At 42.8% G+C, this 27,559-nt stretch overlaps 2 protein-coding genes across 2 annotated transcripts in view; one reads left to right on the forward strand and one right to left on the reverse strand.

Annotated features, from left to right (window-relative positions):
- Positions 1–25,817, forward strand: part of LOC133562885 (alpha-mannosidase 2C1-like) — a 90,427-nt gene extending 64,610 nt beyond the window's left edge. Inside the window, exon 31 of the transcript XR_009808927.1 lies at positions 25,133–25,817. The gene's annotated coding sequence lies outside the window, so the exon portion shown is untranslated. The remainder of the gene's footprint in view (positions 1–25,132) is intronic.
- Positions 50–27,559, reverse strand: LOC133563732 (death-associated protein kinase 2-like). Its single transcript, XM_061918033.1, has 9 exons — positions 27,504–27,559; positions 27,216–27,437; positions 12,757–12,895; positions 9,479–9,608; positions 9,327–9,375; positions 9,221–9,247; positions 8,990–9,142; positions 8,742–8,787; positions 50–1,398 (listed from the first exon to the last, which is right to left on the reverse strand). Exons 1-9 carry the CDS (start codon positions 27,557–27,559, stop codon positions 847–849), a joined length of 1,374 nt encoding a protein of 457 aa, XP_061774017.1. The 3' UTR covers positions 50–846.

Here is a 27,559-nt window from a genome sequence, read left to right on the forward strand (position 1 = left end):
TCGCTTGTTTGGAATTGTGAGGCTGTGGAGACACAAGGGGAAGGAAGAAATAATAATGATAATAATTGCCGAAGTGGACACATTTTAATGAATGTGTTTTTAGCATAAAAAAAAATGAATTCAAAGTTTTATGAAAACAGTGAATGATTTAATAAAGAAAGGTGCACATTGTGTGGATCTGCTTACAGTTTGTTAAAAGCATGATTAAATATATTGGAGGTTTTCAAAAAAATAACCAAGAAAATACGAAATTCAAACAATACAAAAATAATCAAATAAATATGCCGTCGATAAAAGTGCTCTTTAACAGGAAAGTAACAAATTAAAGCAACATAATAAAATGGAATGAAAAAAAAAATGTTGTTCCAATACATTCCATTAAAAAGCTTCATTTATGGCCTCATTTTCACAACACAGTGAAGGCAAATAAGTTATTGCCTCTACTTGCCAAACTCCATCAAATTCGAGCCAACATTAATCGAGCTCGCTTAAACATCAAGCTCCAAGAAATATTTATGACAATCCAATATTTATCCGCTGGGGCTGGACTCCTATAATCCCTACATAAATCAATGTTCCCGTTGTGTGGGAAGTTAGGGGAAGGGTCTGTTTGTGTGCCCTAGTACACAAAGATCCATGGAGGCATGTTTGGATGTGATTGGAGAAGAAGAACTCTGTGAGCTGTGACCTCTCACGCCAACATATTGCTCAGCGTCCTCCCAGAAGTCTGTGTTACAGCTGCAAAGCATACTTGCTTTCATTTTAAATTATGTGTAGTCAGCATGTAGACACATACTGAATATTCCCATGATTGTATTCGATTCAAGGGATGTGCTTCCAAATAATTCATATTAAGTTGACTTTGTGAAGGCCTGTTGGGTCTCGGGACGCAGCAGCTCCTCCAGTGTTGCTGCTCCTTGCAGATGCAGAGAGAACCATCACCTCCTCCAGCCACTGCAGCTCCGAGGTCAGCTCCTGCCTGAGCGTGTCCAGGTGACTCTGCCTCTGCTGGTACTTCCCGCTGACGCTGTCCAGGGTGGTCCCCACGCCCGTCAAGTCTTCCTGCAGCAGCCTCCTGGTGATCTCCATTTTGTGAAACTCACAGAGTTGCTTTCTGGCGGTTTCCTTCTCCTTTTCGAACCAGGCTTCTTTATCATTGAAGATGGCCAGCAATGCCTCCAGGTCCCCCTGCAGGGTGTGGGGGGCCCCCGCCACCTGCGCCACCCCCATCTCCATCGACCCAATGTCCTCCACCGCGTGGGAGAAACGCTCAAAGTTGGCGTAGGTGTTGTTCTGGCACATGTTGGAGTGGGATTCCAGGGTGTACTCCTTCAGGCGCTTGGTCTTGAGCTGCTCAGCTTCCAGGACGGCGATGTCTGGCGGGCGGCCACCGGTCTTCTGACACAAGGATGGAGGAACACTGAGTCAGAGGCTGCAGAAGTGGCTCTGTAGGGTTAGTGTTTGTGACCCTACAGCAGAAGCCATGGCAGGGGTAAGAGCATCCACAGCACATTACCGCTGTGTTAGATGCTTCCTGGTGTCATGCTGGTGTCCACACGTTGCACATCAAAAGCAACAATCGCATGCATGGATGCAAACAATAAATATCACCACTGGAGCTTGTCATCAAGATAACAGTTAGTGATGTTTAGCCACTAACTGTGGCAACGTGTCGGGGTAACCGCTTGTCATCTTTAGATATCTAGTCGTCATTTCCTTCTAAAATAAAGTCTGACACTTCTCCGTCTGCCATACCCTTTCTCTGTGTTGCATAGGAAACTGTATTGTATTTATTTTTGCAGAGCTAGTGGAGGAGTTCAAGTACCTAGGAGTCTTGTTCACGAGTGGGGGAAGAGTGGATCGTGAGATCGACAGGCGGATCGGTGCGGCGTCTTCAGTAATGCGGACGTTGTACCGATCCGTTGTGGTGAAGAAGGAGCTGAGCCGGAAGGCAAAGCTCTCAATTTACCGGTCGATCTACGTTCCCATCCTCACCTATGGTCATGAGCTTTGGGTCATGACCGAAAGGATAAGATCACGGGTACAAGCGGCCGAAATGAGTTTCCAGGGCTCTCCCTCAGAGATAGGGTGAGAAGCTCTGCCATCCGGGAGGAACTCAAAGTAAAGCCGCTGCTCCTCCACATGGAGAGGAGCCAGATGAGGTGGTTCGGGCATCTGGTCAGGATGCCACCCGAACTCCTCCCTAGGGAGGTGTTTAGGGCACGTCCAACCGGTAGGAGGCCACGGGGAAGACCCAGGACATGTTGGGAAGACTATGTCTCCCGGCTGGCCTGGGAACGCCTCGGGATCCCCCGGGAAGAGCTGGACGAAGTGGCTGGGGAAAGGGAAGTCTGGGTTTCCCTGCTTAGGCTGTTGCCCCCGCGACCCGACCTCGGATAAGCGGAAGATGATGGATGGATGGATAGATTAAAGGGAGCTGGGGCTATAATGTATAGAGCCAGTACTAATTTTTGCTAAAGGGGCTCCTGTGATGCTGACAATTTTGGAACGTATTTCATAGTTCTGAACCCAAAAATGATGTCTACAGGTAAAATGACAGCCAAAATGGAGACAGTAGGTAGGTTTGTTTTCAAGTGAGTTTCAGCACATTTTGGAACGCCCACTTTTAACTCTAAAATGTGGGCGGGCCTGCATCAGAGACGCATCCTCGCTCATCCATGCAGACTGGACACTGGCCGAAAGTTAGTGGGCAGGCGAGGGTAAAGTCGGCTCTCTTGGTTACTTTGTTGGGTCTGCTCCTGTCTGTGGTTATGCTCCCCCCACCCCAGCAGATGATGGCGTGCAACACCGCAGAGGCCACCACAGTGTATATGTTTGGTTGTTGTTGTTATTTTACTTTTGTAGACGGCTGGTTGCATCAGTTCTGTTTTTTTAATTTTTTTAATGTCCTTTGTGCTTTGATGTTTCCCTCTTACACACATGCTTATGTGTGCTATTGCTATGAGTTTTTTCCCTTGGCCCCAGCCCCCCCTTGGACCCTCTCTCCAGGGTCCCAGGATTACACTTAATATTGTTTTTCTCTTTTGTCTGCTCTTGAATGAGATTGTGTTGAAAATCGTAATTTCCCCACCGGGGTTAATAAAGTTTTCCTGATTCTGATGAGCTTGCTGACGTCACTTACAGAAGAGTGGAGGCAATTTCATATTACGTAGTATGTGTTTTGGTAGCATCTTCATCCCGAATCATGACATTTTCATACTGCATTCGAAGGAATGATCATATATGTCTGCAAGATGCATTGTTGCAGGTTGTAGCAATACAACTAAAGAAGGGGGTCAGCCTGCATACAATTCCCTTTGATAGAAATATGAGGAAAGTATGGACCTCTCCATTCAAATTGACCCGTGCAAAATGGGAAAAAATAAGCGAGAAGAGAGTAATTTGCAACAATCATTTTAGTAATTTCAAGAAGAAAGGTTTTGGATGGGGTTTAATAGACTCGAGCCAAATGCAATTCTGAAAATCAGGAGCACCATTGAGGTGAGAAAGACTAAACCAGAACCTGTGGGAAACTGAAAAGGAAGAGCAGACCTGGTGCTCAAAGATGGAATTTGCATCCTCTTCTACTGATGTTTTCCTCAAGAGGGCTGAGGGAGCATGAGGAAACACTAGGGCCTGACAATAAACTAATATCAATGTATATCGCGATAGACATTAAAGTTAAAGTCCCACACTAGGTGTGGTGAAATGTGTCCTCTGCATTTGGCCCATCCCCATGTTCACCCCCTGGGAGGTGAGGGGAGCAGTGAGCAGCAGCACGCTCCACGCTCGGGAATCATTTGGGGATTCAACCCCATATTCCAACCCTTGATGCTGAGTGCCAAGCAGGGAGGGGTCCCATTTTTATAGTCTTTGGTCTTGAACTCACAACCTTCCAGTCTCAGGGAGGACACTCCAACCACAAGGCCACTGAGCTGCATGTAATCTAAGAAACCGGAAGTTAAGAAGCAAGGTTGGTTGCATGAACAAAGGTACTCGCTACCTGGTAACCAACCAGCACAGGAATTGATCACTGAACAGTGGGAGTGACATGCTAACAGCCAATCAGGTAACAGTAATAACAATCAAGTTCGGTTGCACCATCTTGTTGTCTCGCGGTTGATTCTTTGCATCGAATTAGAAAAGAAAGCAAAAATGAGTGCTGCAGAGAGTAACAAAATTGTCGATAAAACAGGAAAAGTCAACTCGACAGTATGGCAGTAAATGTTTTATAATGGACTTAAGTTCAACCAACGTGGTCGGTAGAATATGCAAGGTGCTTGTCCACACCAAGGCTGGTAATCACACACCACACCCCTGAGCAGAGCCCTAACTTCCCGGCACTAACCCTGCAGAAAATTAATCTTTTTAGGTTTCTCTAGGTTTACATTTCACACTTTGCACTATTTTTGTTACACTTTATAAAGCATTTTTTACGCATTCCTTATTTTTGCACCTCAATTTTAAGAGGTTATTGTTAAGTGTTCAATGTGATATGAAAATGATGTTTCCATTGATTGAGTGTTTTCCATGGTTGTGTTGACATTTCCTTTTATAGCTGAAGGGGTTATAATCAGAAGAAGGTAAATTGTTTAGAAAAAAATTACATTTAATGTATTTTTCTCCTGGTCAATCGGTCATAAAAAATACCACTGATTATTGATATCGACCGATACAAGACACCTATACGGTGATACAGTTTTAAGCCATATATCCCCGGCTTTAGGAAACACAGACTATGGTGTCAATGGAAGATGAGCTGGAAGAGCAGGGAAGTCCGGAAATGGTGATCTTTTATATTCATTTTTTTTGTTCATAATTTTAACCGTATCAGTTTTAAAGTAGTCATGGACCAGAGTGACAAAAACATGCAATTAAACGATCAAAATAATAGATTGGCATGCCTTTATCCACACGGTCTATGCAAGGAAACGAGCTCCAGTTCTGTAATGACATCACCTCAAAAGGGGACAGAATATCAAGTCTAGCTATGTTCCATATACTGTTAGTTATCTACCCATTACTCAAAAACTAATTGATATTATTATTTAGATTCGTTTTCAGGAGAAGAAAATACATAGAGAACTTCTTTGTGAAATGTTATACATCTGGAAGCTATGGGTCCTTTAAGATCTTTTAATGTCAATTTAAATGGTATTTATACTTATTTATTAATATTTAAATTCCTTTACATTGGAACAACTTTAACTGTGTGTTGTGCCAAACAGGTATTGGACAGACTATCTTTAATTTATTGCTTTTGGAAGATAAACCCACATTTTTTTTAACTAGAGTTATGCATGTTATCAAACATTATGCTCCGTATCATGCATAATTGCTCAGCAGGATGGGCGACACCGTGTCGAATAAAATCAAACAAATTTGGGGAAAACAGTGGACACATGCTGCACAAAATGTTTTATATATGACCGTAATTTCAGTGCGTATAAGCAGGTTAGGGCATATTGAATTTTTCACACACTCTAGGCATTCTCTCGATGAACTTCAAGACATAGTCAGTAAAGTGAATTATATTTATTTAGCGCTTTACAAAGTGAAACCCTATATCTAAGTTACATTTAAACCAGTGTGGGTGGCACTGGGAGCAGGTGGGTAAAGTGTCCTGCCCAAGGACACAACGGCAGTGACTAGGATGGCGGAAGCGGGGATCGAACCTGCAACCCTCAAGTTGCTGGCACGGCCGCTCTACCAACCGAGCTATGCTGCCCCTGAAAGGGCTTTCACTGCACGGGTGTGCTTGAAGCTCATCGAGAGAATGCCAAGAGTTTGCAAAGCAGTAATCGGAGCAAAGGATCGTTATTTTGAAGAAACTAGACTATAAAACATGTTTTCACCTTTTTTTTAAAGTACATAACTCCACAAGTGTTTATTAATAGTTTTGATGCCTTCAGGGACAATCTACAATGTAAATAGTCATAGAAATAAAGAAAACACATTGAATGAGGAGAAGGTGTGTCCAAACTTTTGGCCTGTACTATACATCCATCCATCCATCCATTTTTTACCGCTTGTTCCCTTTTCGGGTAAGCAGGGGGCGCTGGCGCCTATCTCAGCTACAATCGGGCGGAAGGCGGGGTACACCCTGGACAAGTCGCCACCTCATCGCAGGGCCAACACAGATAGACAGACAACATTCACACACTAGGGACCATTTAGTGTTGCCAATCAACCTATCCCCAGGTGCATGTCTTTGGAGGTGGGAGGGGCCTATCCCCAGGTGCATGTCTTTGGAGGTGGGAGGGGCCTATCCCCAGGTGCATGTCTTTGGAAGTGGGAGGAAGCCGGAGTACCCGGAGGGAACCCACGCATTCACGGGGAGAACATGCAAACTCCACACAGAAAGATCCCGAGCCTGGATTTCAACCCAGGACTGCAGGACCTTCGTATTGTGAGGCAGACGCACTAACCCCTCTGCCACTGTGAAGCCCATAAAAGACTAAATTAACAAACATTAAAAACACTAAGGGCTTCACGGTGGCAGAGGGGTTAGTGCGTCTGCCTCACAATACGAAGTTCCTGCAGTCCTGGGTTCAAATCCAGGCTCGGGATCTTTCTGTGTGGAGTTTGCATGTTCTCCCCGTGAATGCGTGGGTTCCCTCCGGGTACTCCGGCTTCCTCCCACTTCCAAAGACATGCACCTGGGGATAGGTTGATTGGCAACATTGGCTTTCGATACCGTCGATCATAATATTTTATTAGAACGTATCAAAACACGAATTGGTATGTCAGACTTAGCCCTGTCTTGGTTTAACTCTTATCTTACTGATAGGATGCAGTGTGTCTCCCATAACAATGTGACCTCGGACTACGTTAAGGTAACGTGTGGAGTTCCCCAGGGTTCGGTCCTTGGCCCTGCACTCTTCAGCATCTACATGCTGCCGCTAGGTGACATCATACGCAAATACGGTATTAGCTTTCACTGTTATGCTGATGACACCCAACTCTACATGCCCCTAAAGCTGACCAACACGCCGGATTGTAGTCAGTTGGAGGCGTGTCTTAATGAAATCAAACAATGGATGTCCGCTAACTTTTTGCAACTCAACGCCAAAAAAACGGAAATGCTGATTATCGGTCCTGCTAGACACCGAACTCTATTTAATAATACAACTCTAACATTTGACAACCAAACAATTAAACAAGGCGACACGGTAAAGAATCTGGGTATTATCTTCGACCCAACTCTCTCCTTTGAGGCACACATTAAAAGCGTTACTAAAACGGCCTTCTTTCATCTCCGTAATATCGCTAAAATTCGCTCCATTCTGTCCACTAAAGACGCTGAGATCATTATCCATGCGTTTGTTACGTCTCGCCTCGACTACTGTAACGTATTATTTTCGGGTCTCCCCATGTCTAGCATTAAAAGATTACAGTTGGTACAAAATGCGGCTGCTAGACTTTTGACAAGAACAAGAAAGTTTGATCACATTACGCCTGTACTGGCTCACCTGCACTGGCTTCCTGTGCACTTAAGATGTGACTTTAAGGTTTTACTACTTACGTATAAAATACTAAACGGTCTAGCTCCATCCTATCTTGCCGATTGTATTGTACCATATGTCCCGGCAAGAAATCTGCGTTCAAAGGACACCGGCTTGTTAGTGATTCCCAAAGCCCAAAAAAAGTCTGCGGGCTATAGAGCGTTTTCCGTTCGGGCTCCAGTACTCTGGAATGCCCTCCCGGTAACAGTTCGAGATGCCACCTCAGTAGAAGCATTTAAGTCTCACCTTAAAACTCATTTGTATACTCTAGCCTTTAAATAGACTCCCTTTTTAGACCAGTTGATCTGCCGTTTCTTTTCTTTTTCTTCTATGTCCCACTCTCCCTTGTGGAGGGGGTCCGGTCCGAGGGGGTCCGGTCCGATCCGGTGGCCATGTACTGCTTGCCTGTGTATCGGCTGGGGACATCTCTGCGATGCTGATCCGCCTCCGCTTGGGATGGTTTCCTGCTGGCTCTGCTGTGAACGGGACTCTCGCTGCTGTGTTGGCTCCGCTTTGGACTGGACTCTCGCGACTGTGTTGGATCCATTGTGGATTCAACTTTCACAGTATCATGTTAGACCCGCTCGACATCCATTGCTTTCCTCCTCTCTAAGGTCCTCATAGTCATCATTGTCACCGACGTCCCACTGGGTGTGAGTTTTCCTTGCCCTTATGTGGGCCTACCGAGGATGTCGTGGTGGTTTGTGCAGCCCTTTGAGACACTAGTGATTTAGGGCTATATAAGTAAACATTGATTGATTGATTGATTGAACACTAAATGGTCCCTAGTGTGTGAATGTGAGTGTGAATGTTGTCTGTCTATCTGTGTTGGCCCTGCGATGAGGTGGCGACTTGTCCAGGGTGTACCCCGCCTTCCGCCCGATTGTAGCTGAGATAGGCGCCAGTGCCCCCCGCGACCCCAAAAGGGAATAAGCGGTAGAAAATGGATGGATGGATGGATTAAAAACACTTCTCAATGTGATGCCTTGATTATTATTTTTTTCATTATTCAAACAATTAATTCAATTTAAGGAAATAATTTCAAACAGAATGCCAAGAAGAGCGCTTCCTTGGGAGCTCATTAGACTGTGTCGGCGAGTATAAAGGTCCCGTTCGGTCTGTGGTTATTAACAGATCAACACGCTCTCAAATGGTAAGATACAACTGCACTTCTTACAGTGTAAAAGCCACACACACACACACACACACACACACAAACGCACGCACACACAGTACCTTAATCCAAGGATGGTTGAGGGCTTCTTGTATGCTCATGCGTTTCCTAAAGTGAGAAAAATGCATCTGAGTAAACAGACAGTGATGCAAACCCCCTCAGGATCACATTGAGCTTAATACAAACAGTTTAGGTTTCAAATCCTGGAGGTGCAACACAATGGGAAACACATGTGAAAGGCAACAAGAACAAGATCCGTCGTTGTGCATTGTGACTTTTTGTGAGAGGGCCATTGTTGTTAACGTCGTACCTCGTGTCCTTCACCAGCAGCTGCCTGATGAAGCTCTTGGCCAGCTCGCTCGTGTTGCTGAAGAACTCCTCGTCGAACTCGTAGTTCATGGCGGAGATGTTGCCCAACGTCTCTTGCTTCGTGTCGCCGAGGAAAGGCGAAGCGCCGCTCAAGCTGAAAAAAAACAAAACACGTTGACTTGACTATTGTTTACGTATTTTGGAGTACATCTAAGTTTAGGAGTCAACTTACAGTATATATGTGATGACACCAATGCTCCTGTAAGAAGATTAAAGCATGTTTGTAGATACTGCGTACACACAGTGTCCACTATGATATACAACTCATATACTCATACCACATGTCTGCTTCCAACCCCAAGGTCTCATAGTTAACTATCTCTGGAGCTGGAAAATACACACACACACACACACACACAAACATCACAAACATGTTGTACTTCTCGGAACAGACATTCATGAATAATTACAAAAAAAAACAACAACTTACCAACAAACTCAGGGGTTCCAAAAATGTCTTTAAAATCTGATCCGTCTTCCATTTTATGTGCCAGTCCGAAATCGATGATTTTAATGCGGGGCGGATGAACATTTCTGTCCAGCAGCATTATGTTTTCAGGCTGAAGTCAACAAAGTCAACAATTATTTTCCAACTAATCCCCAGTTTTTTTTTAATACACATACTGTCATAAAATAATACAACAAAGTACCTTTTTGAAGGGGCCTTAAGTGTCAGCATTAGAAAAAACATTGCGATGTATGTTATTGTCATATTTGTGTAGTAATACATGTAAAGGTCGCACAGTATTTTCAACATTCTTGTAACTGAATTATATTACCTCTTAAGATAAAAATAATATATATATATATTAGGGCTGCGAATCTTTGGTTGTCCCACGATTTGATTCAATATCGATTCTTGGGGGTCACGATTCGACAATGTATCGATTTTTTCAATTCAACGCGGGTCTCGATTCAAAAACGATATTTTTCCGATTCAAAACGATTCTCTATTCATTCAATACATAGGATTTCAGCAGGGTCTACCCCAGTCTGCTGACATGCTAGCAGAGTAGTATATATTTTTTTAAAAGCTTTTATAATTGTAAAGGACAATGTTTTATCAACTGATTGCAGTAATGTAAATTTGTTTTAACTATTAAACAAACCAAAAATATGACTTATTTGATCTTTGTGAAAGATTGTCAAGCTTATGAGATGCGATGCAAATGCAAGCCACTGTGACACTGCTGCTCTTTTTTTTTTTTTTATAAATGTCTAATAATAAATGTCTAATGTAAATGAGGGGACTTTTAATCACTGCTATGCTGAAATTATAACTAATATTGATACTGTTGTGGATAATATTCATTTTTGTTTCACTACTTTTGGTTTGTTCTGTGTGGTGTTTGTGTCTCCTCTCAATTGCTCTGTTTGTTGCAGTTCTGAGTGTTGCTGGCTCAGGTTTGGTTTTGGAATTGGATTGCATTGTTATGGTATTGCTGTGTAGTGGTTTGTTGGATTGATTTAAAAAAATATCAATTTTATTAAAAATGAGAATCGCTTCTGAATCGCACAACGTATTCGAATCGATTTTTTCCCACAACCCTAATATATATATATGTGTGTGTGTGTGGGGGGGGGATCACAAGACTACTTCATCTCTACAGAACTGTTTCATGAGGGGTTGCCTCAATCGTCAGGAGATTTTAATGGAAGCATTCACATACCATGGTTTGTATAGGACACAGAGTGGGTGGGTACAGGCAGGTGTAGGGGCGTGGTGATTACTTCATGTGTTACCTAGAAGGTGTTCCCGTCTGTGATGGCACCTTCTAGGTAACACATGAAGTAATCACCACGCCCCTATATTCGGTTACCGATTAATCGGTGCATCCCTAATATATATATATATATATATATATATATATATATATAACATGGAGTAAATACATAATATTTTTGTAATTTAAAACATTACATTTACTGATCTATTTAATCAAAGTCACACCGAAAACAATATTTAAGAATCAATACATTAAATAAAATGCTAATCAAGTAATTTATGAGAAATGTTTGTTTATGTCAACTATTTGCCCTAAAATATGCAGTGAGACTGTACAGTGGGTTTTATTCGATTACTTGAACTAATTGATAGATGAGGCAATTACTAAAATAATCGATATCTGCCTGAAGCCCTAGGATTTTCACAAACAACATTTGATGAAATGATCAAAATGTTTATTTTTGTGAGTATATGTGAATTAAATGATATACGATATGAATTCCTGTCTGCAATGAGGTGGCGACTTGTCCAGGGTGTACCCCGTCTTCCGCCCGATTGTAGCTGGACAAGGCACCAGTGCCCCCCGCGATCACAAAGGGAATAAGCGGTAGAAAATGGATGGATGGATGGATGGATGAATTGCCACGGATCAGGTGATTATGTATTTTATTCAGTTCGAGATGCTACCTCAGTAGAAGCATTTAAATCTCACCTTAAAACTCATCTATATACTCTAGCCTTTAAATAGACCTCCTTTTTAGACCAGTTGATGTGCCGCTTCTTTTCTTTCTCCTATGTCCCCCCCTCCCTTGTGGAGGGGGTCCGGTTCGATAACCATGGATGAAGTACTGGCTGTCCAGAGTCGAGACCCAGGATGGACCGCTCGCCTGTATCGATTGGGGACATCTCTACGCTGCTGATCCGCCTCCGCTTGAGATGGTTTCCTGTGGACGGGACTCTCGCTGCTGTCTTGGATCCGCTTTGAACTGAACTCTCGCGGCTGTGTTGGAGCCACTATGGATTGAACTTTCACAGTATCATGTTAGACCCGCTCGACATCCATTGCTTTCGGTCCCCTAGAGGGTGGGGGTTGCCCACATCTGAGGTCCTCTCCAAGGTTTCTCATAGTCAGCATTGTCACTGGCGTCCCACTGGATGTGAATTCTCCCTGCCCACTGGGTGTGAGTTTTCCTTGCCCTTTTGTGGGTTCTTCCGAGGATGTTGTAGTCGTAATGATTTGTGCAGTCCTTTGAGGCATTTGTGATTTGGGGCTATATAAATAAACATTGATTGATTGATTGATTGATTGATAAATAGGAATCCGATGATCTTAGTTAGCAATGGGGCATGTCTTTATACGCTTTTGCTCCTTTTCGGGAACACATGTTTCTTTGTTTTCTTTTATTATCACTGTTGTTTTTTGCATAGATGGGTTGTTGTTTTGGAAATAAGTTGGTGAATTATTATTATTTAAAACATTTGTCAGTGTCTGTTTGTTGCATTTTAAAATACCGATAAATCATCAAAATAATCATGACTTTCATCATTATTTATCAAATATATTGTATTTTAGTTGTCAATTTTTGTCATATTATTTGTTCATTGCTTTGCTGACTATGCAGGATCTTAATCACAAAATATGTTTCTTTAAAAAAGGGAGTAAAATGAATACTACGCACCAAAAAACAATCAATAAGATTGCATTTCAGTTCAAATCTCTTGCTAAACAACAGCAAGTGCAGGGCCAGAGCTGCAGACTGACAGGACTTTGACTGTGAGAGTGCAGCGTGGGCGACATTGCTCCACGAAAGGGATGAGATAACCTTGTGGTGTTTGTAGCTGAGAGCTTGGACCTCAGAAAACAGGAAGGAAGTGTGGTTCACAATAGCCTCACAATTCTTACATCAGAAATATTTCACATTAGTTCCTAATACCGGTGGACATACAGCATTTTACCACGTATGTCAATGATTGTTATGTACCTTTAAGTCAAAATGTGCAATCCTTTTCGAGTGAAGGTACTGGACTCCATCCAGGATTTGTTTAATAAACTGAGCGGCCTCCTCTTCACAAAGCGACTCCTTGCGAGCCAGGAAATCGAACAGCTCTCCACCAGAAACGCTGTAACATACAAACACACACACACACACACACTGAGTAACTCATCCTGGAAGCTCTCAAACTTTATCAGTGTGTGTTCTCAAGATTAGGATGCGCTCAAATAGGATGCCAGGGATACTTCTAGCCACGGTGCGTGTTAGTTTTCAGTCAGCCCACCATTCCAACACACGATTCACTGCTCTGCCCGTCATTTTGTGGTGAAAAGCTCCACATACAAAGTGTTCTTTGAGCAGCTGGCAGTCACATTGAAAACATGATTGACTGAATGACGCACTGGGTGAGGTCACGCTGTTAAGACAAAAGCCGTCAGACGCTTCATTCTTGCTTTGATTAACTAGAGTTTTCAGTCTCAGGAAGCGACTGGACCTGGACAGGGTCCCACTTTACTGAGGGCTCTATTCCAAATCAGTATTATCGATTCTGGCAGAGATAGGAGGGCAAACAGCAAGCAAGGACAGAGGAACTCGCTGACGGAGCTGACATGACATCCATCCATCATCTTCCGCTTATCCGAGGTCGGGTCGCGGGGGCAACAGCCTAAGCAGGGAAGCCCAGACTTCCCTCTCCCCAGCCACTTCGTCTAGCTCTTCCCGGGGGATCCCGAGGCGTTCCCAGGCCAGCCGGGAGACATAGTCTTCCCAACGTGTCCTGGGTCTTCCCCGTGGCCTCCTACCGGTTGGACGTGCCCTAAACACCTCCCTAGGGAGGCGTTTGGGTGGCATCCTGACCAGATGCCCGAACCACCTCATCTGGCTCCTCTCCATGTGGAGGAGCAGCGGCTTTACTTTGAGTTCCTCCCGGATGGCAGAGCTTCTCACCCTATCTCTAAGGGAGAGCCCCGCCACACAATGGAGGAAACTCATTTTGGCCGCTTGTACCCGTGATCTTATCCTTTCGGTCATGACCTAAAGCTCATGACCATAGGTGAGGATGGGAACGTAGATCGACCGGTAAATTGAGAGCTTTGCCTTCCGGCTCAGCTCCTTCTTCACCACAACGGATCGGTACAACGTCCGCATTACTGAAGACGCCGCACCGATCCGCCTGTCGATCTCACGATCCACTCTTCCCTCACTCGTGAACAAGACTCCTAGGTACTTGAACTCCTCCACTTGGGGCAGGGTCTCCTCTCCAACCCGGAGATGGCACTCCACCCTTTTCCGGGCGTGACATTTAGGGCTGAAACTGTCAAAGTACAGAACCCAAAATCAGTGAAATTGGCCATTGTGTAATTCGTAAATAAAAACAAAATACAATGATTTACTCATCTTTTTCAACTTATATTCAACTGAATAGACTTCAAAGACAAGATATTTAATGTTTGAACTGAGAAACTTCTTTTTTTGTGTGCAAATAATCATTAACTTTCAATTTAATGGCAGCAACACAGGGGCATTTTTACCTCTGTGTTACATGGCCTTTGCTTTTAACAACTCTCAGTAAACATTTGAGAACTGAGGAGACCAATTTTTGAAGCTTTTTAGGTGGGATTCTTTCCCATTCTTGCTTGATGTACAGCTTAAGTTGTTCAACAGTCCGGGGTCTCCGTTGTGTTATTTTAGGCATATTGCGCCATACATGGGAGACAGGTCTGGACTACAAGCAGGCCAGTCTGGTACCCGCCCTCTTGTAGTATGAAGCCATGCTGTTGTAACCCGTGGCTTGGCATTGTCTGGCTGAAATAAGAAGGGGCGTCCATAATAACGTAGCTTGAATGGTAACATATGTTGCTCCAAAACCTGTATGTATTAATGGTGCCTTCACAGACGTGTAAGTTACCCATGCCTTGGGCACTAATACACCCCCATACCATCACAGATGCTGCCTTTGGAACTGTGCGCCTATAACAATCCGGATGGCTCTTTTCCTCTTTGTTCCGGAGGACACGATGTCCACAGTTTCCAAAAACGATTTGAAATGTGGATTTGTCAGACCACAAAACCCTTTTCCACTTTGCATTAGTTCATCTTAGATGAGCTCGGGCTCAGCGTTGCTGGCTGTTTTTGATAAATGGCTTTCGCTTTGCAATGTAGCGTTTTAACGTGAACCTACAGATGTAGTGACAAACTGTAGTTACTGACAGTGGTTTTCTGAAGTGTTCCTCAGCCCATGTGGTGATATCCTTTACACACTGATGCCGATTTTTTTTTTTTTTCCATGCAGTCCCGCCTAAGGGATCGCAGGTCCGTAATGTCATCGCTTACTTGCAGTGATTTCTCCAGATTCTCTAAACCTTTCGATGATATTACGGACCGTAGATGGTGAACTCCCTAATTTCCTTGCAATAGACCGTTGAGAAATGTTATTCTTAAACTGTTGGACAATTTGCTCATGCATTTGTTCACAAAGTGGTGACCCTCACCCCATCCTTGTTTGTAAATGACTGAGCATTTCATGGAAGCTGCTTTTATACCCAATCATGGCACCCACCTGTTCACAATTAGCCTGTTCACCTTTGGGATGTTCCAAATAAGTGTTTGATGTGCATTCCTCAACTTTCTGTCTTTCTTGCCACTTATTCCAGCTTTTTTGAAACATTTTGCAGGCATCAAATTCCAAATGAGCTAATATTTACAAAAAATGGCAAAGTTTTCCAGTTCGAAAAATAAGTATCTTTTCTTTGCAGTCTATTCAATTGAATATAGATTGAAAAGTATTTGCAAATCATTGTATTCTGTTTTTATTTACGATTAACACAACATGACAACTTCGCTGGTTTTGGGTTTTGTAATATTTCTAAAACATTATGTAGTTATTTGGCCTAAATGTAGCATTTTCAAGCAGAGAAATGGCTAAATTAACCAAACATATCAAAACTACAGTAGTATTTGCCACTAGAGGAGATCAAACCAGTTAGATCATGCTGTTCAGCATCGAGGCCACTGATTGGCTCAGCCTTGGGCAGCATTACTATATCAAATTTATAGAATGTAAAGGTGACTAAAAGGTGATGTTTCATGTTTAAAGGGCTCTCATAATGTGGAAAAAAAATATATAGAAGGTCGTAAACCTCTCAGTAGAAGCATTTAAGTCTCACCTTAAAACTCATCTGTATACTCTAGCCTTTAAATAGACCTCCTTTTTAGACCAGTTGATCTGCCGCTTCTTTTCTTTCTCCTATGTCCCCCCCTCCCTTGTGGAGGGGGTCCGGTTCGATAACCATGGATGAAGTACTGGCTGTCCAGAGTCGAGACCCAGGATGGACCGCTCGCCTGTATCGATTGGGGACATCTCTACGCTGCTGATCCGCCTCCGCTTGAGATGGTTTCCTGTGGACGGGACTCTCGCTGCTGTCTTGGATCCGCTTGAACTGAACTCTCGCGGCTGTGTTGGAGCCACTATGGATTGAACTTTCACAGTATCATGTTAGACCCGCTCGACATCCATTGCTTTCGGTCCCCTAGAGAGGGGGGGTTGCCCACATCTGAGGTCCTCTCCAAGGTTTCTCATAGTCAGCATTGTCACTGGCGTCCCACTGGATGTGAATTCTCCCTGCCCACTGGGTGTGAGGTTTCCTTGCCCTTTTGTGGGTTCTTCCGAGGATGTTGTAGTCGTAATGATTTGTGCAGTCCTTTGAGACATTTGTGATTTGGGGCTATATAAATAAACATTGATTGATTGACTGATTGATTGATAAATAGGAATCCGATGATCTTACTGGAGGGGGTCCGGTCCGATGACCATGGATGAAGTACTGGCTTTCCAGAGTCGAGACCCAGGATGGACCGCTCGTCGGGACCCAGGATGGACCGCTCGCCTGTGTATGGGTTGGGGACATCTCTAAGCTGCTGATCCGCCTCCGCTTGAGATGGTTTCCTGTGGACGGGACTCTCGCTGCTGTCTTGGATCCGCTTGAACTGAACTCTCGCGGCTGTGTTGGAGCCACTATGGATTGAACTTTCACAGTATCATGTTAGACCCGCTCGACATCCATTGCTTTCGGTCCCCTAGAGGGGGGGGGGGGGGGGTTGCCCACATCTGAAGTCCTCTCCAAGGTTTCTCATAGTCAGCATTGTCACTGGCGTCCCACTGGATGTGAATTCTCCCTGCCCACTGGGTGTGAGTTTTCCTTGCCCTTTTGTGGGTGCTTCCGAGGATGTTGTAGTCGTAATGATTCGTGCAGTCCTTTGAGACATTTGTGATTTGGGGCTATATAAATAAACATTGATTGATTGATTGATAAACAGTTTTTTTATGTTCTAGTTATGAAAATATTTGATTTTTTTTTTTTCATGATTTCTACTTTGCGTACATTCATTTATTGTGGTCATCTCTGGAACCAATCAACAGCGATAAACAAGTGACGACTGTATTTTTATATATTATTGTCATGTGAATAATAACACCAATGTGTGACATGCAGATCAATAGGAAAGTGTGCAGGTGTGCCTAATGTTGTGGCCGAGTGAATATGTAAACTGTTTATGAAGTTTATTGTTGACCGTTTCCAAAAGAAAAATAGTGTGACAACTTCAAGATATACATTTTCCAAAAAATAAACTATGATGTTTTTTTAGAGAGGGCTGGGAGTGGTTTAATTTGTACGCCTCCATATCAGTGTTGCCAACTCCCCAGCACGGAAAGTAGCTATTGGCTGTCCTAAAAGTGGCTAGAAGTCGCTGGATGATGTCATCCCTTCATTGGCATAATTAATGGCAAAGGACGCTGTTGGAGAGATACAAAAGTGAGTTTGAAAAAATTATAATTATGATTAAAAGTGCAGATTAGTTAGTTTTTTTTAAATAAATTTTGTTCTGCATTGATTAACGTTAGAATATCAAATTTTATCAAAAGACTGGAGGGTTGTGATATTCACTAACGAACCAAATCTAATGACTGACACAGTAAAGAAACATTTGCATTTAAAATTCCAGTCGAAACTTCCGGGAGGGAACTCGGAAATTCCAACTTCTCGCTTCAAATGACACGTACGATAAAAGTCCAGACAACAAATGAGCATGTGTTTCTTTGTTTGTTGTGAAGCTTTAATATGGAACAGAGCGGTCAAGCGGACATGTATCTCTACCACATGTCAACCAGCAAGTTTTTGGGATGAGAAAATTGTGATATTAGGTCGGCTCTTACTTGAACGGAGTTTGCGTCCTCCTGCAGCTGCTGTCAAAAAGCCAGCTGTGACTTTCTTGGCTCCTCTATATTGCTTCCCTCAGAGACACTGGCGGTCACCGCAGCCCTCCGACTTTCAGGTATGACTTTATAACTAAAACACTAGTAACACGGTATAGCTCGGTTGGTAGAGTGGCCGTGCCAGCAACTTGAGGGTTGCAGGTTCGATTCCCGCTTCCGCCATCCTAGTCACTGCCGTTGTGTCCTTGGGCAAGACACTTTACCCACCTGCTCCCAGTGCCACCCACACTGGTTTAAATGTAACTTAGATATTGGGTTTCACTATGTAAAGCGCTTTGAGTCACTAGAGAAAAGCGCTATATAAATATAATTCACTTCACTTCACAATAAGCAGATAAGGGATTTTTCCGAATTATCCTAGGAAATGTGTCCAACAACATCTGAATCGCTCCCACTGCCGTCACCTTATTTTTCTTTTTTTTCCTAGTGATTCACTCTAACTTTCCTCATCCAGGAATCTTTCATCCTCGCTCAAATTAATGGGGAAATCGTCGCTTTCTCGGTCCGAATCGCTCTAGCTGCTGGTGGCTATGATTATAAACAATGTGAAGATGTGAGGAGCCCTACAACCCGTGACGTCACGCGCACATCGTCTGCTACTTCCGGTACAGGCAAGGCTTTTTTTTATCAACGACCAAAAGTTCCAAAAGTATCGTCGATGTTCTTTACTAAATCCTTTCAGCAAAAATATGGCAATATCGCGAAATGATCAAGTATGAAAACATAGAATGGACCTGCTATCCCCGTTTAAATGAGAAAATCTAATTTCAGTAGGCCTTTAATGAACATCTATCCATCCATCCATTTTCTACCACTGGTCATTCTCGCAGGGGTGCTGGTGCCTATCCGAGCTGCATTCAGGTGAGAGGCAGCTGGGCACACCCTGGACAAGTCAGCGCCTCATTGCAGGGCCAACACAGATAGACAGACTACTCACATTCACACACTAGAGCCCATTTGATTGTCACCAATCAACCTATCTCCCGGTGCAGGTCTTCCAAGGTGGGAGGAATATTAAATGTAAATGTGCCAAATTGTAGCCAAAGGCTAATTTTCATCTGCAGGTTGATGTTAACCCGCGACCCGACCTCGGATAAGCGGAAGAAGATGGATGGATGGATGACTCGGGGGCCACATTGAGAGAAAAAATGTGTCTGGGGGGCTAAGGTGTATGTGTGTATAAATTATGTATATACATTTGGCTGTAAAAACCTGCTATACAGTATGTGTGTCTGGGGCCCTTTTTTTCAGGAACACTAAGACCAAAAGTCACAATGTCCGAAGCCCTGTGATTAGGACTCTGGACGACTTGTCGTAATGACAGATCACCTCAAAAAAACGGAATGGAATTTTACAGTTTTTTAATGAATGGGGTTACCCAAAAATGTACATTAAAATACAGAAAGTGAGTAACTTTTGCTACTAGTAATTATTATAGTTAGGGTCCTTGGCCCATGGCAAAGGACTCCTGTGGAGTCCTTTGCCATGGGCCAAGGACCCTATTGAAACTGCTGTGTTTTATTATTATTCCGCACCTACGCGCTGTAATTTGACCCCCTTAACATGCTTCAAAACTCACCAAATTTGACACACACGTCGGTATAGCAAACTTTCCCAACATATTAAGCAACCAATCCCCCGAAATTAAAATTGCGCTCTAGCGCCCCCTAGGAAAAAATGACAGACAAAACTGCATGTAACTTCTGTTAGGAATGTCATAGCGACATGAAACAAAAACTCCTATGCAGGTCTGACTTAGACCCAATTTTCATACACTCACTTCTTTCAGCAAAAATCTACAGGAAGTTGGCAAAAACCCCTTCAAAATAAAAATTTCGCAAAAAATGCAATTTTTGCCTCTTTGCGCTGTAATTTGACCCCTTTAAAAGGCTTCAAAAGTCACCAAACGTGGCGCACACATAAGGACTGGCGAATATTGCGATCTAATGAAAAAACCAAACCCCAAAACTCAAAATTGCGCTCTAGCGCTATTTTTGAATAAAACACTTAAAAAACTGCTCCTAGGAAGAAAACACAGACAAAATAGCTTGTAACTTCCGGTAAGAATGTCGGAGAGACATGAAACCAAAACCTCTATGTAGGTCTCGCTTAGACCTACATTTCATAGATTGACAACCCCCAACAAATATCAACAGGAAGTTTGCAATCCCCCCTTCAAAAGAAAAAAATTGTAAAAACCGGTCACCTTTCTTCAAACATTATATCCTCTGAGTGCGTTTGTTGTTTTGGCTTCAAACTCGCACAGGAGAGAGATTGAACCCTTCTGATTAAAAGTATAGAACAGAGTTTTGATAAGTTCTCAGGTTTTGATTTTACGCGCCTTCAAAGAACCCCTGTGCAAAGTCTCCTAAAAAATGTCATTTTTGACTCTTGACTATTCTAAACTCACCAAACTTGACACACACATCAGGTCTGGCAAAAATTGCGATCTGATGAAAAAACCTAACCTCAAAACTCAAAATTGCGCTCTACCGCCTCCATAGGAATACAACACGGACAAACTGCTCCTAGGAAGAAAACACAGACAAAACTGCTTGTAACTTCCGGTAGGAATGTCAGACAGATAAGAAACAAAAAACACTATGTAGGTCTCACTTAGACCTACATTTTAATAACTAACATACTTTAGCAAAAATCAACAGGAAGTTTGATATTTTCACTTCAATACAACAACTGCATTACTTTCACAATGCATTAGATTCTCAAAATAGTGGCTCCAAGGCGTCTTCTAACACTTATTCGGCCGTGGGTCTCGGGGGCAGCAGCCAAAGGCGGACCCGACCAACGCTGCTGGCAGCTTTAATTTGTTTTATTTCTCTAAAAACAGAATAATTTAAGTTCATAAAAGGGAATTTAAATCAAAATGTATAAAAGTTCATAAGAAGGCTTTATTTAAGTTACTATGGTTAAAAATGTAATTTCATGCCTTTTTGTTGGGTTTGTGGGCATGCGTTTGTTTTGAAGTGTCTCGATTGGTCTGTGAACGGATTTAAGGAAGCTGCTTCCGGGTATGAGTGAACATCTGTTTGATGCAATGAGAATGGATAAAGGACTATAAAGTATCACAAGGTCTTTCAGCGTTTGGGCTATAACAGCCAGAAGATCACAATTTCCTCCTAAAAGAAGCATGCAGGCCAACGAGGTATTTGTCATTTCTGTTTGTATTTTACTTCGGTAAAATGTTTGAGCCACATGCTGTGCATGTTATTTTCACGTTTGTGACATGCTTTATTTTATTAACAGTTTTCACGGTGAATTGAAGGGAAAGGAAGCCTTCAATAAATCAGTCAAAGAAAGCCATTGTGTCAGTGCTATGTTGGAGGGAGTTACAAAGTGAGATTCACAATATTAACTATGAACAATAAAACACTGAAAATTAACAACATATGAACGTCGCTTTTCTTTTACTTCTCAGACCAGCTCCTGATAGACATATTTTACAATCAAGCAAAACACAACAAAAATGTAACAAACAGCAAAACATGAATGCAAAGTGTAATAAACACCTACAATAAGATACATGATCACTTTTATGCAGAACTTTGTTTTAAAATCTGCTTCCGCATCTGTTCCTGACACAGGCGTTTCGGGCTGGCTGCTCTGAAAACAAACCCCGCCCACTCTGTTTTGTTCCTGGCCAAAGCTGCTGTGACGTAGATTACCGTAATAACTCCTATAACACCCAAAAGCACAAATTTCAACCATTGAAATACTTTCTATAGTTCAGGACTTACAGTCATTTTTAAAATAGCACTGCACATCATAACGGCGGCTACAGTTTTGATGTTAAAGGTCTAAAAAATTATGTAGAACGTCCGGTGGGCCGGATTGAGCATCTTACCGGGGCGCATGTGGCCCGCGGGCCATATTTTTCCCAGGCCTGGTATATATAAAAAAATCTAACCTGTCTCACAACAGTCTAAACCCGGCTTACACGCCCTATTAGTGAGAAGGTATATCGTAGTATTAATTGATAGTATATAGTTTAAATAAGGGGTGCCCACACTTTTTCTGCAGGCGAGCTACTTTTCAATTGACCAACTCGAGGGGATCTACCTCATTTATATATATCATTTATATTTATTTATTTATGAAAGAGACATTTTTGTAAACAAGTTAAATGTGTTTAATGATAATACAAGCATGTGTAACACATATAAATGTCTTTCTTTCACAAAGACAAGAATATAAGTTGGTGTATTACCTGATTCTGATGACTTGCATTGATTGGAATCAGACAGTAATGATGAGAACGCCCACATTTTCAAATGGAGGAGAAAAAAAAGTTGTCCTTTCTGTACAATACCACATGAAAGTGGTTGGATTTTGGCATCTAATTCATCCAGCTTCCATACACTTTACAAGAAAAACATTGGCGGCAAATTCCGTAGCTTGCTTGATTGACATTCACGGCACCCGAGGGTCTTGTGAGATGACGCTGGCTGCTGCCAGTTCATTATTATGAAAAAATGACAGAGAGGAAGGCGAGAAACACTTTTTATTTCAACAGACTTTCGCGCCGTCCCTTCCGTCAAAACTCTAAAGGCCGACTGCACATTTCCTATCTTCACAATAAAAGCCCTGCTTCATGCTGCCTGCGCTAACAAAATAAGAGTCTCGGAAAACTGGCGTGCACAAGTGATGTGCACGCCAGCTTTCTGAGGGATCGCTTGTGCACGCCAGTTTTCCGAGACTCTGTATTTAGTTAGCGCAGGCAGCATGAAGCAGGGCTTTTATTGTGAAGATAGGAAATGTGCAGTCGGCCTTTAGAGTTTTGACGGAAGGTACGGCGCGAGAGTCTGTTGAAATAAAAAGTGTTTCTCGCCTTCCTCTGGGTCATATTTTCATAATAATGATCTTGCAGCAGCCAGCGTCATCTCACAAGACCCTCCGGTACCGTGAATGTCATTTAAGTGACGTCTTGGTGAAGATTGATGATCACTCATTTTTAGGTCTATTTTTTTAAAAGCCTGGCTGGAGATCGACTGACACACCCCCCGCGGTCGACTGGTAGCTCGCCATCCACGTAATGGGCACCCCTGGTTTAAATCATCAATCTGCAAAAAACAATCTCATTGCAAATAAACAAGCCCAGGGCTCCCACTTATTCCGCGTTATGATGAGTTGTATTTTAATGCACTTATTTTTGCTCTATTTATCTGCCACCCGTGAAAATATACCAAACACTTTTGCAAAAAAGGTTTGGGACCCCCGATCTAAACCACAATGATATGTTTTAAATGTAGATTAAAATAATCATTGGTCCCCGAAAAGAACATATTGATATATTACTTGTTTTGAGATATTACACTTTTTTGAGTGAGACCGATTCGGGACCTGAGGGTAAAAGTGTACCTTCCTTTTATAGTAATAATAAATAGATGAGGCTATTCCTAAAGGAATTTCGTGTGAATGCTCCAATGCTGATATAATGTAGTATGAATGTAAGAATAGTTTGAATGTTGGAATGGTTTGAATGTTGAAGAATTTGGATTTCCATGAAAACTGGAATTTGGTTTGGAACTTGGGAAAGTGTTAGTTTGAATGTGGGGGGCTTCACGGTGGGAGAGGGGTTAGTGCATCTGCCTCACAATACGAAGCTCCTGCAGTCCTGGGTTCAATCCCAGGCTCGGGATCTTTCTGTGTGGAGTTTGCATGTTCTCCCCGTGAATGCGTGGGTTCCCTCCGGGTACTCCGGCTTCCTCCCACTTCCAAAGACATGCACCTGGGGATAGGCCCCTCCCACCTCCAAAGACATGCACCTGGGGATAGGTTGATTGGCAACACTAAATTGGCCCTAGTGTGTGAATGTGAGTGTGAATGTTGTCTGTCTATCTGTGTTGGCCCTGCGATGAGGTGGCGACTTGTCCAGGGTGTACCCCGCCTTCCGCCCGATTGTAGCTGAGATAGGCGCCAGCGCCCCCCGCGACCCCGAAAGGGAATAAGCGGTAGAAAATGGATGGATGGATAGTTTGAATGTCCAGGATAAGAGGAATCTGTCGATGTTGGAATGGATTGAATAGGTTGAAAAAAGGTCCCATTCATTTCAATTAAATTTTCATGGAAATTTGGGAATCTCGGGAAAAGAGGGATTTTTTTTTTTTAAATGCTAAAACTTTTGAATGTTCTGAATGAATTTGAATGGTTGGTGTTGGAATTTTTCAAATCGGTCGCGAAATGTTACAGCAGTACGATTTATTAATTGAGAAATGGTATTTTGGAATTCCTGAAATTTCTGGGAAACCAGGACTTTTTCAAGTTCAAAAACAACTTGGTTTTCCGCCCTGGTTAAGAGGAATGTTTGTACAGAGCTATGAAAAATTTGGAAGGAGAAGTCAACAGAAAAAAGGGTGGATAAATGGGAATTATTGGGATTGTTTTAACTTGGGTGATTGTTTGCATGTCCAGGATGAGTTGAATGTGTTGACGGTGGAATTGTTTGAATCGTTCGAAAATAGGGCTGGGCGATATATCGCGGGTTTGTCTCTGTGCGATATAGAAAATGACTATATCGTGATATTTGAGTATACGTTCTCACGCAGTTGCTTTTAGCTGCGGGCATTACACTACAGGCTCTTCCCACTTCTTCTTGTGTCTCCTTCTCACAGACAGCAAGCGCACAAACTTACACACATCACATACTGTCACCTCATACGCCCTCACAGAGCAGAGAGGTAACAGACTGCTTAACGTTAGCTGTGATGCTAGTGAAGCCGTGCGAGTGGTAATACGAGAGAACGAAGGTGCAAATGAAGAAATAATTCATTCCTTTGGCTTCAAGCGGGAAGATGTCGAACAGACAACTTTAATTTGTCAAGTGTGGGGCACAAGCGTTGCTACCAATAGTAGCATCACTGCTAATATGTAGCATCATTTGAAAAGTCACCTGCTAATAACTTTAATAAATACAGTTTTGGTCAATTAACTTAGTCGTGATTTCCTTCTCACCATGAAAGTTTAAAATGAACATATATTAATGCCGTCACACCTGGGTGAAGTCTTGTCTGGCTTCATGTTGTCTTGTATTTTCCTCTTTCATTTTGAAAGGTTACCTCTGCCCCCTCGTTTCAGGTCACTTGCCCTTCCTCCCGTTTCACTGGTCTGATGTCTCTCCTGATTGCCTGATTGTGCCCACCTGTGTCAACCCTCCCTCAAGTGTATAGATGTCTCGTCCTCCTCTTGTCTTGTGCCAGAGTATATCGTCTCGTCACGTACCTCCAGCCTTGTCCACAGTCTCAAACCAAGTTGCTAAGTATTGCCTTGCCTTATTTATTGATTTCTTTGTTTCCTCTGAGAGAGTGATTTTGTTTGCTAAGGTTTTTGGTCAACATTTTTGTGTGTTAAATTTCATATTGCTTAGCCTCTTGGAGCGCTTTACTTTGTAGTTATCTCAGCTTTTTAGACCATACCTTTTGTTTAAAGTTTCTTGTCTCCTCTGCATGAGTGATTTACTTTTTTAGCCAATCATGGATCGTTGTTTTTTTTGGTTATTAGATTCGTGTGTAATTTTGCTATTGCCTTTTTCCTCCCTATGGAGTGATTTTCCGTTTATTGCGTTCTGCCTATATGTCTTTTGTTGCTCTAATATACCAAAGATAAATTCTATAGCCGCTTTGTATTAATCACTCTGTTCAAAGAGATTTCAAAGAAAACTGTTAAATAAAGGCAGTGTCAATTGTCCTCATTCTCGCCAAGGCCTAACAAATGCAGTATGAACTAGAATGTTTGAATATAGACACATAGAATCATCATACTAGCTAGTATGTAGAAGTGTCTGGTTGTATCTGCTGCTTTAATGTCTTTAATGTCCTCTGTGTTCTTTGATGTTTGATGTTTCCCTCTTACACACATGGAAGAGGGATGTGTACCATGGCTATGAGTTGTTGTTTTTTCCCTTGGCCTCAGTTTGCACCTCCTCTCCAGGGCCCAGGCTAAGACCGATTTTTTTTATTTTGTTTTAATCTTCTATTCCCCCTCCTTGTTTACCTGTATCTCATCTTTTTTGTAAGGGGCGCTGGAAGCCGGCAGACCCGTCAGCGATCCTGTTCTGTCTCCCTGTAATGTTTTGTCTGATCTTGAATGGGATTGTGCTGAAAATTGTAATTTTCCTGAAGGAACTCTCCTGACGGAATAAATAAAGTACTATCTAATCTATCTATCTAATCTACTGCTGTGATTATATGTATCAAGTGTTCATTCAAGGCTAAGGCAAAACATTGAGATATTTAACCTGTATCACGATATGGCCTAAAAATATCGAGATGTTAAAAAAAGGCCATAGCGTCCAGCCCTAGTTGAAAAATATGGAAACGGTGGAAGTTTGAAAAATGGCCAATTAATTTAGAATGGAAAAAATGGGTTTCACAGTGGCAGAAGGGTTAGTGCGTCTGCCTCACAATACGAAAGTCCTGCAGTCCTGGGTTCAAATCCAGGATCGGGATCTGTCTGTGTGGAGTTTGCATGTTCTCCCTGTGAATGCGTGGGTTCCCTCCGGGTACTCCGGCTTCCTCCCACTTCCAAAGACATGCACCTGGGGATAGGTTGATTGGCAACACTAAATGGTCCCTAGTGTGTGAATGTGAGTGTGAATGTTGTCTGTCTATCTGTGTTGGCCCTGCGATGAGGTGGCGACTTGTCCAGGGTGTACCCTGCCTTCCGCCCGATTGTAGCTGAGATAGGCGCCAACGCCCCCCGCGACCCCGAAAGAGAATAAGCGGTAGAAAATGGATGGATGGATGGATGAAGAAAACCATGTGTGAATGCTTTGGAGCATTCACACAATAAGTCAACTACGAGTCACATTTCCTTCCAAAAGGAGCAACATCAGGACGTCTGATCAAACTTAACATCAGCCACCAGTAAGACCATTATATGGCATCTTTGCCAAATTAGGGCCATTTTCTATCTATAATCTCTTCTTTGATCTGGCTGCGGAACAAATCCAGCCAATCAACACTGAGAAGGAAATGAATATAACTCAGTTTTCTCACACATTCCCTTCTGTGATTCAGTTGAAATTGATTAAATGGCTATTGCCATGCATGATTATTAGGCTAAAATATTATTTAAAAATGCATTTTTTTTTATAGCGTTCATTATGCTGCTTTGTGGTTCTTTTGATGAGTGAAAGTGTGGTGTTTGGTGCAGGACTCACAGCTCCAGGATGAGCACCACGTCCGTGCGGTTCTCGTAGACGTCGTGAAGTGCTACAACGTTGGCGTGCTGGACCTGTTTCAGGATGTCCACCTCCCTCTCGATCGCCTCCCGCCTCACGCCGCGTCTGCTGCCGCGGCTTTGGCGCTTCTTAACGTACTTGGCGGCATATTCCAGGCCCGTGCTCTTCTCTGTGCAACGTTTAACCACTGCAAACTGACCACTGCAGACAGAACATCCCAAAAAAATGTTGTTTTTTTTGTAACACACATGTTTTTATCTGAATCACGTGATGATGAAACACTTAAGTGTCAACAGGATGTAGCGGACGGCGGACACAAACAT

The sequence above is a fragment of the Nerophis ophidion genome, linkage group LG12, assembly GCF_033978795.1.
Source record: "Nerophis ophidion isolate RoL-2023_Sa linkage group LG12, RoL_Noph_v1.0, whole genome shotgun sequence".
NCBI classification, from domain to species: Eukaryota; Metazoa; Chordata; class Actinopteri; order Syngnathiformes; family Syngnathidae; genus Nerophis; species Nerophis ophidion.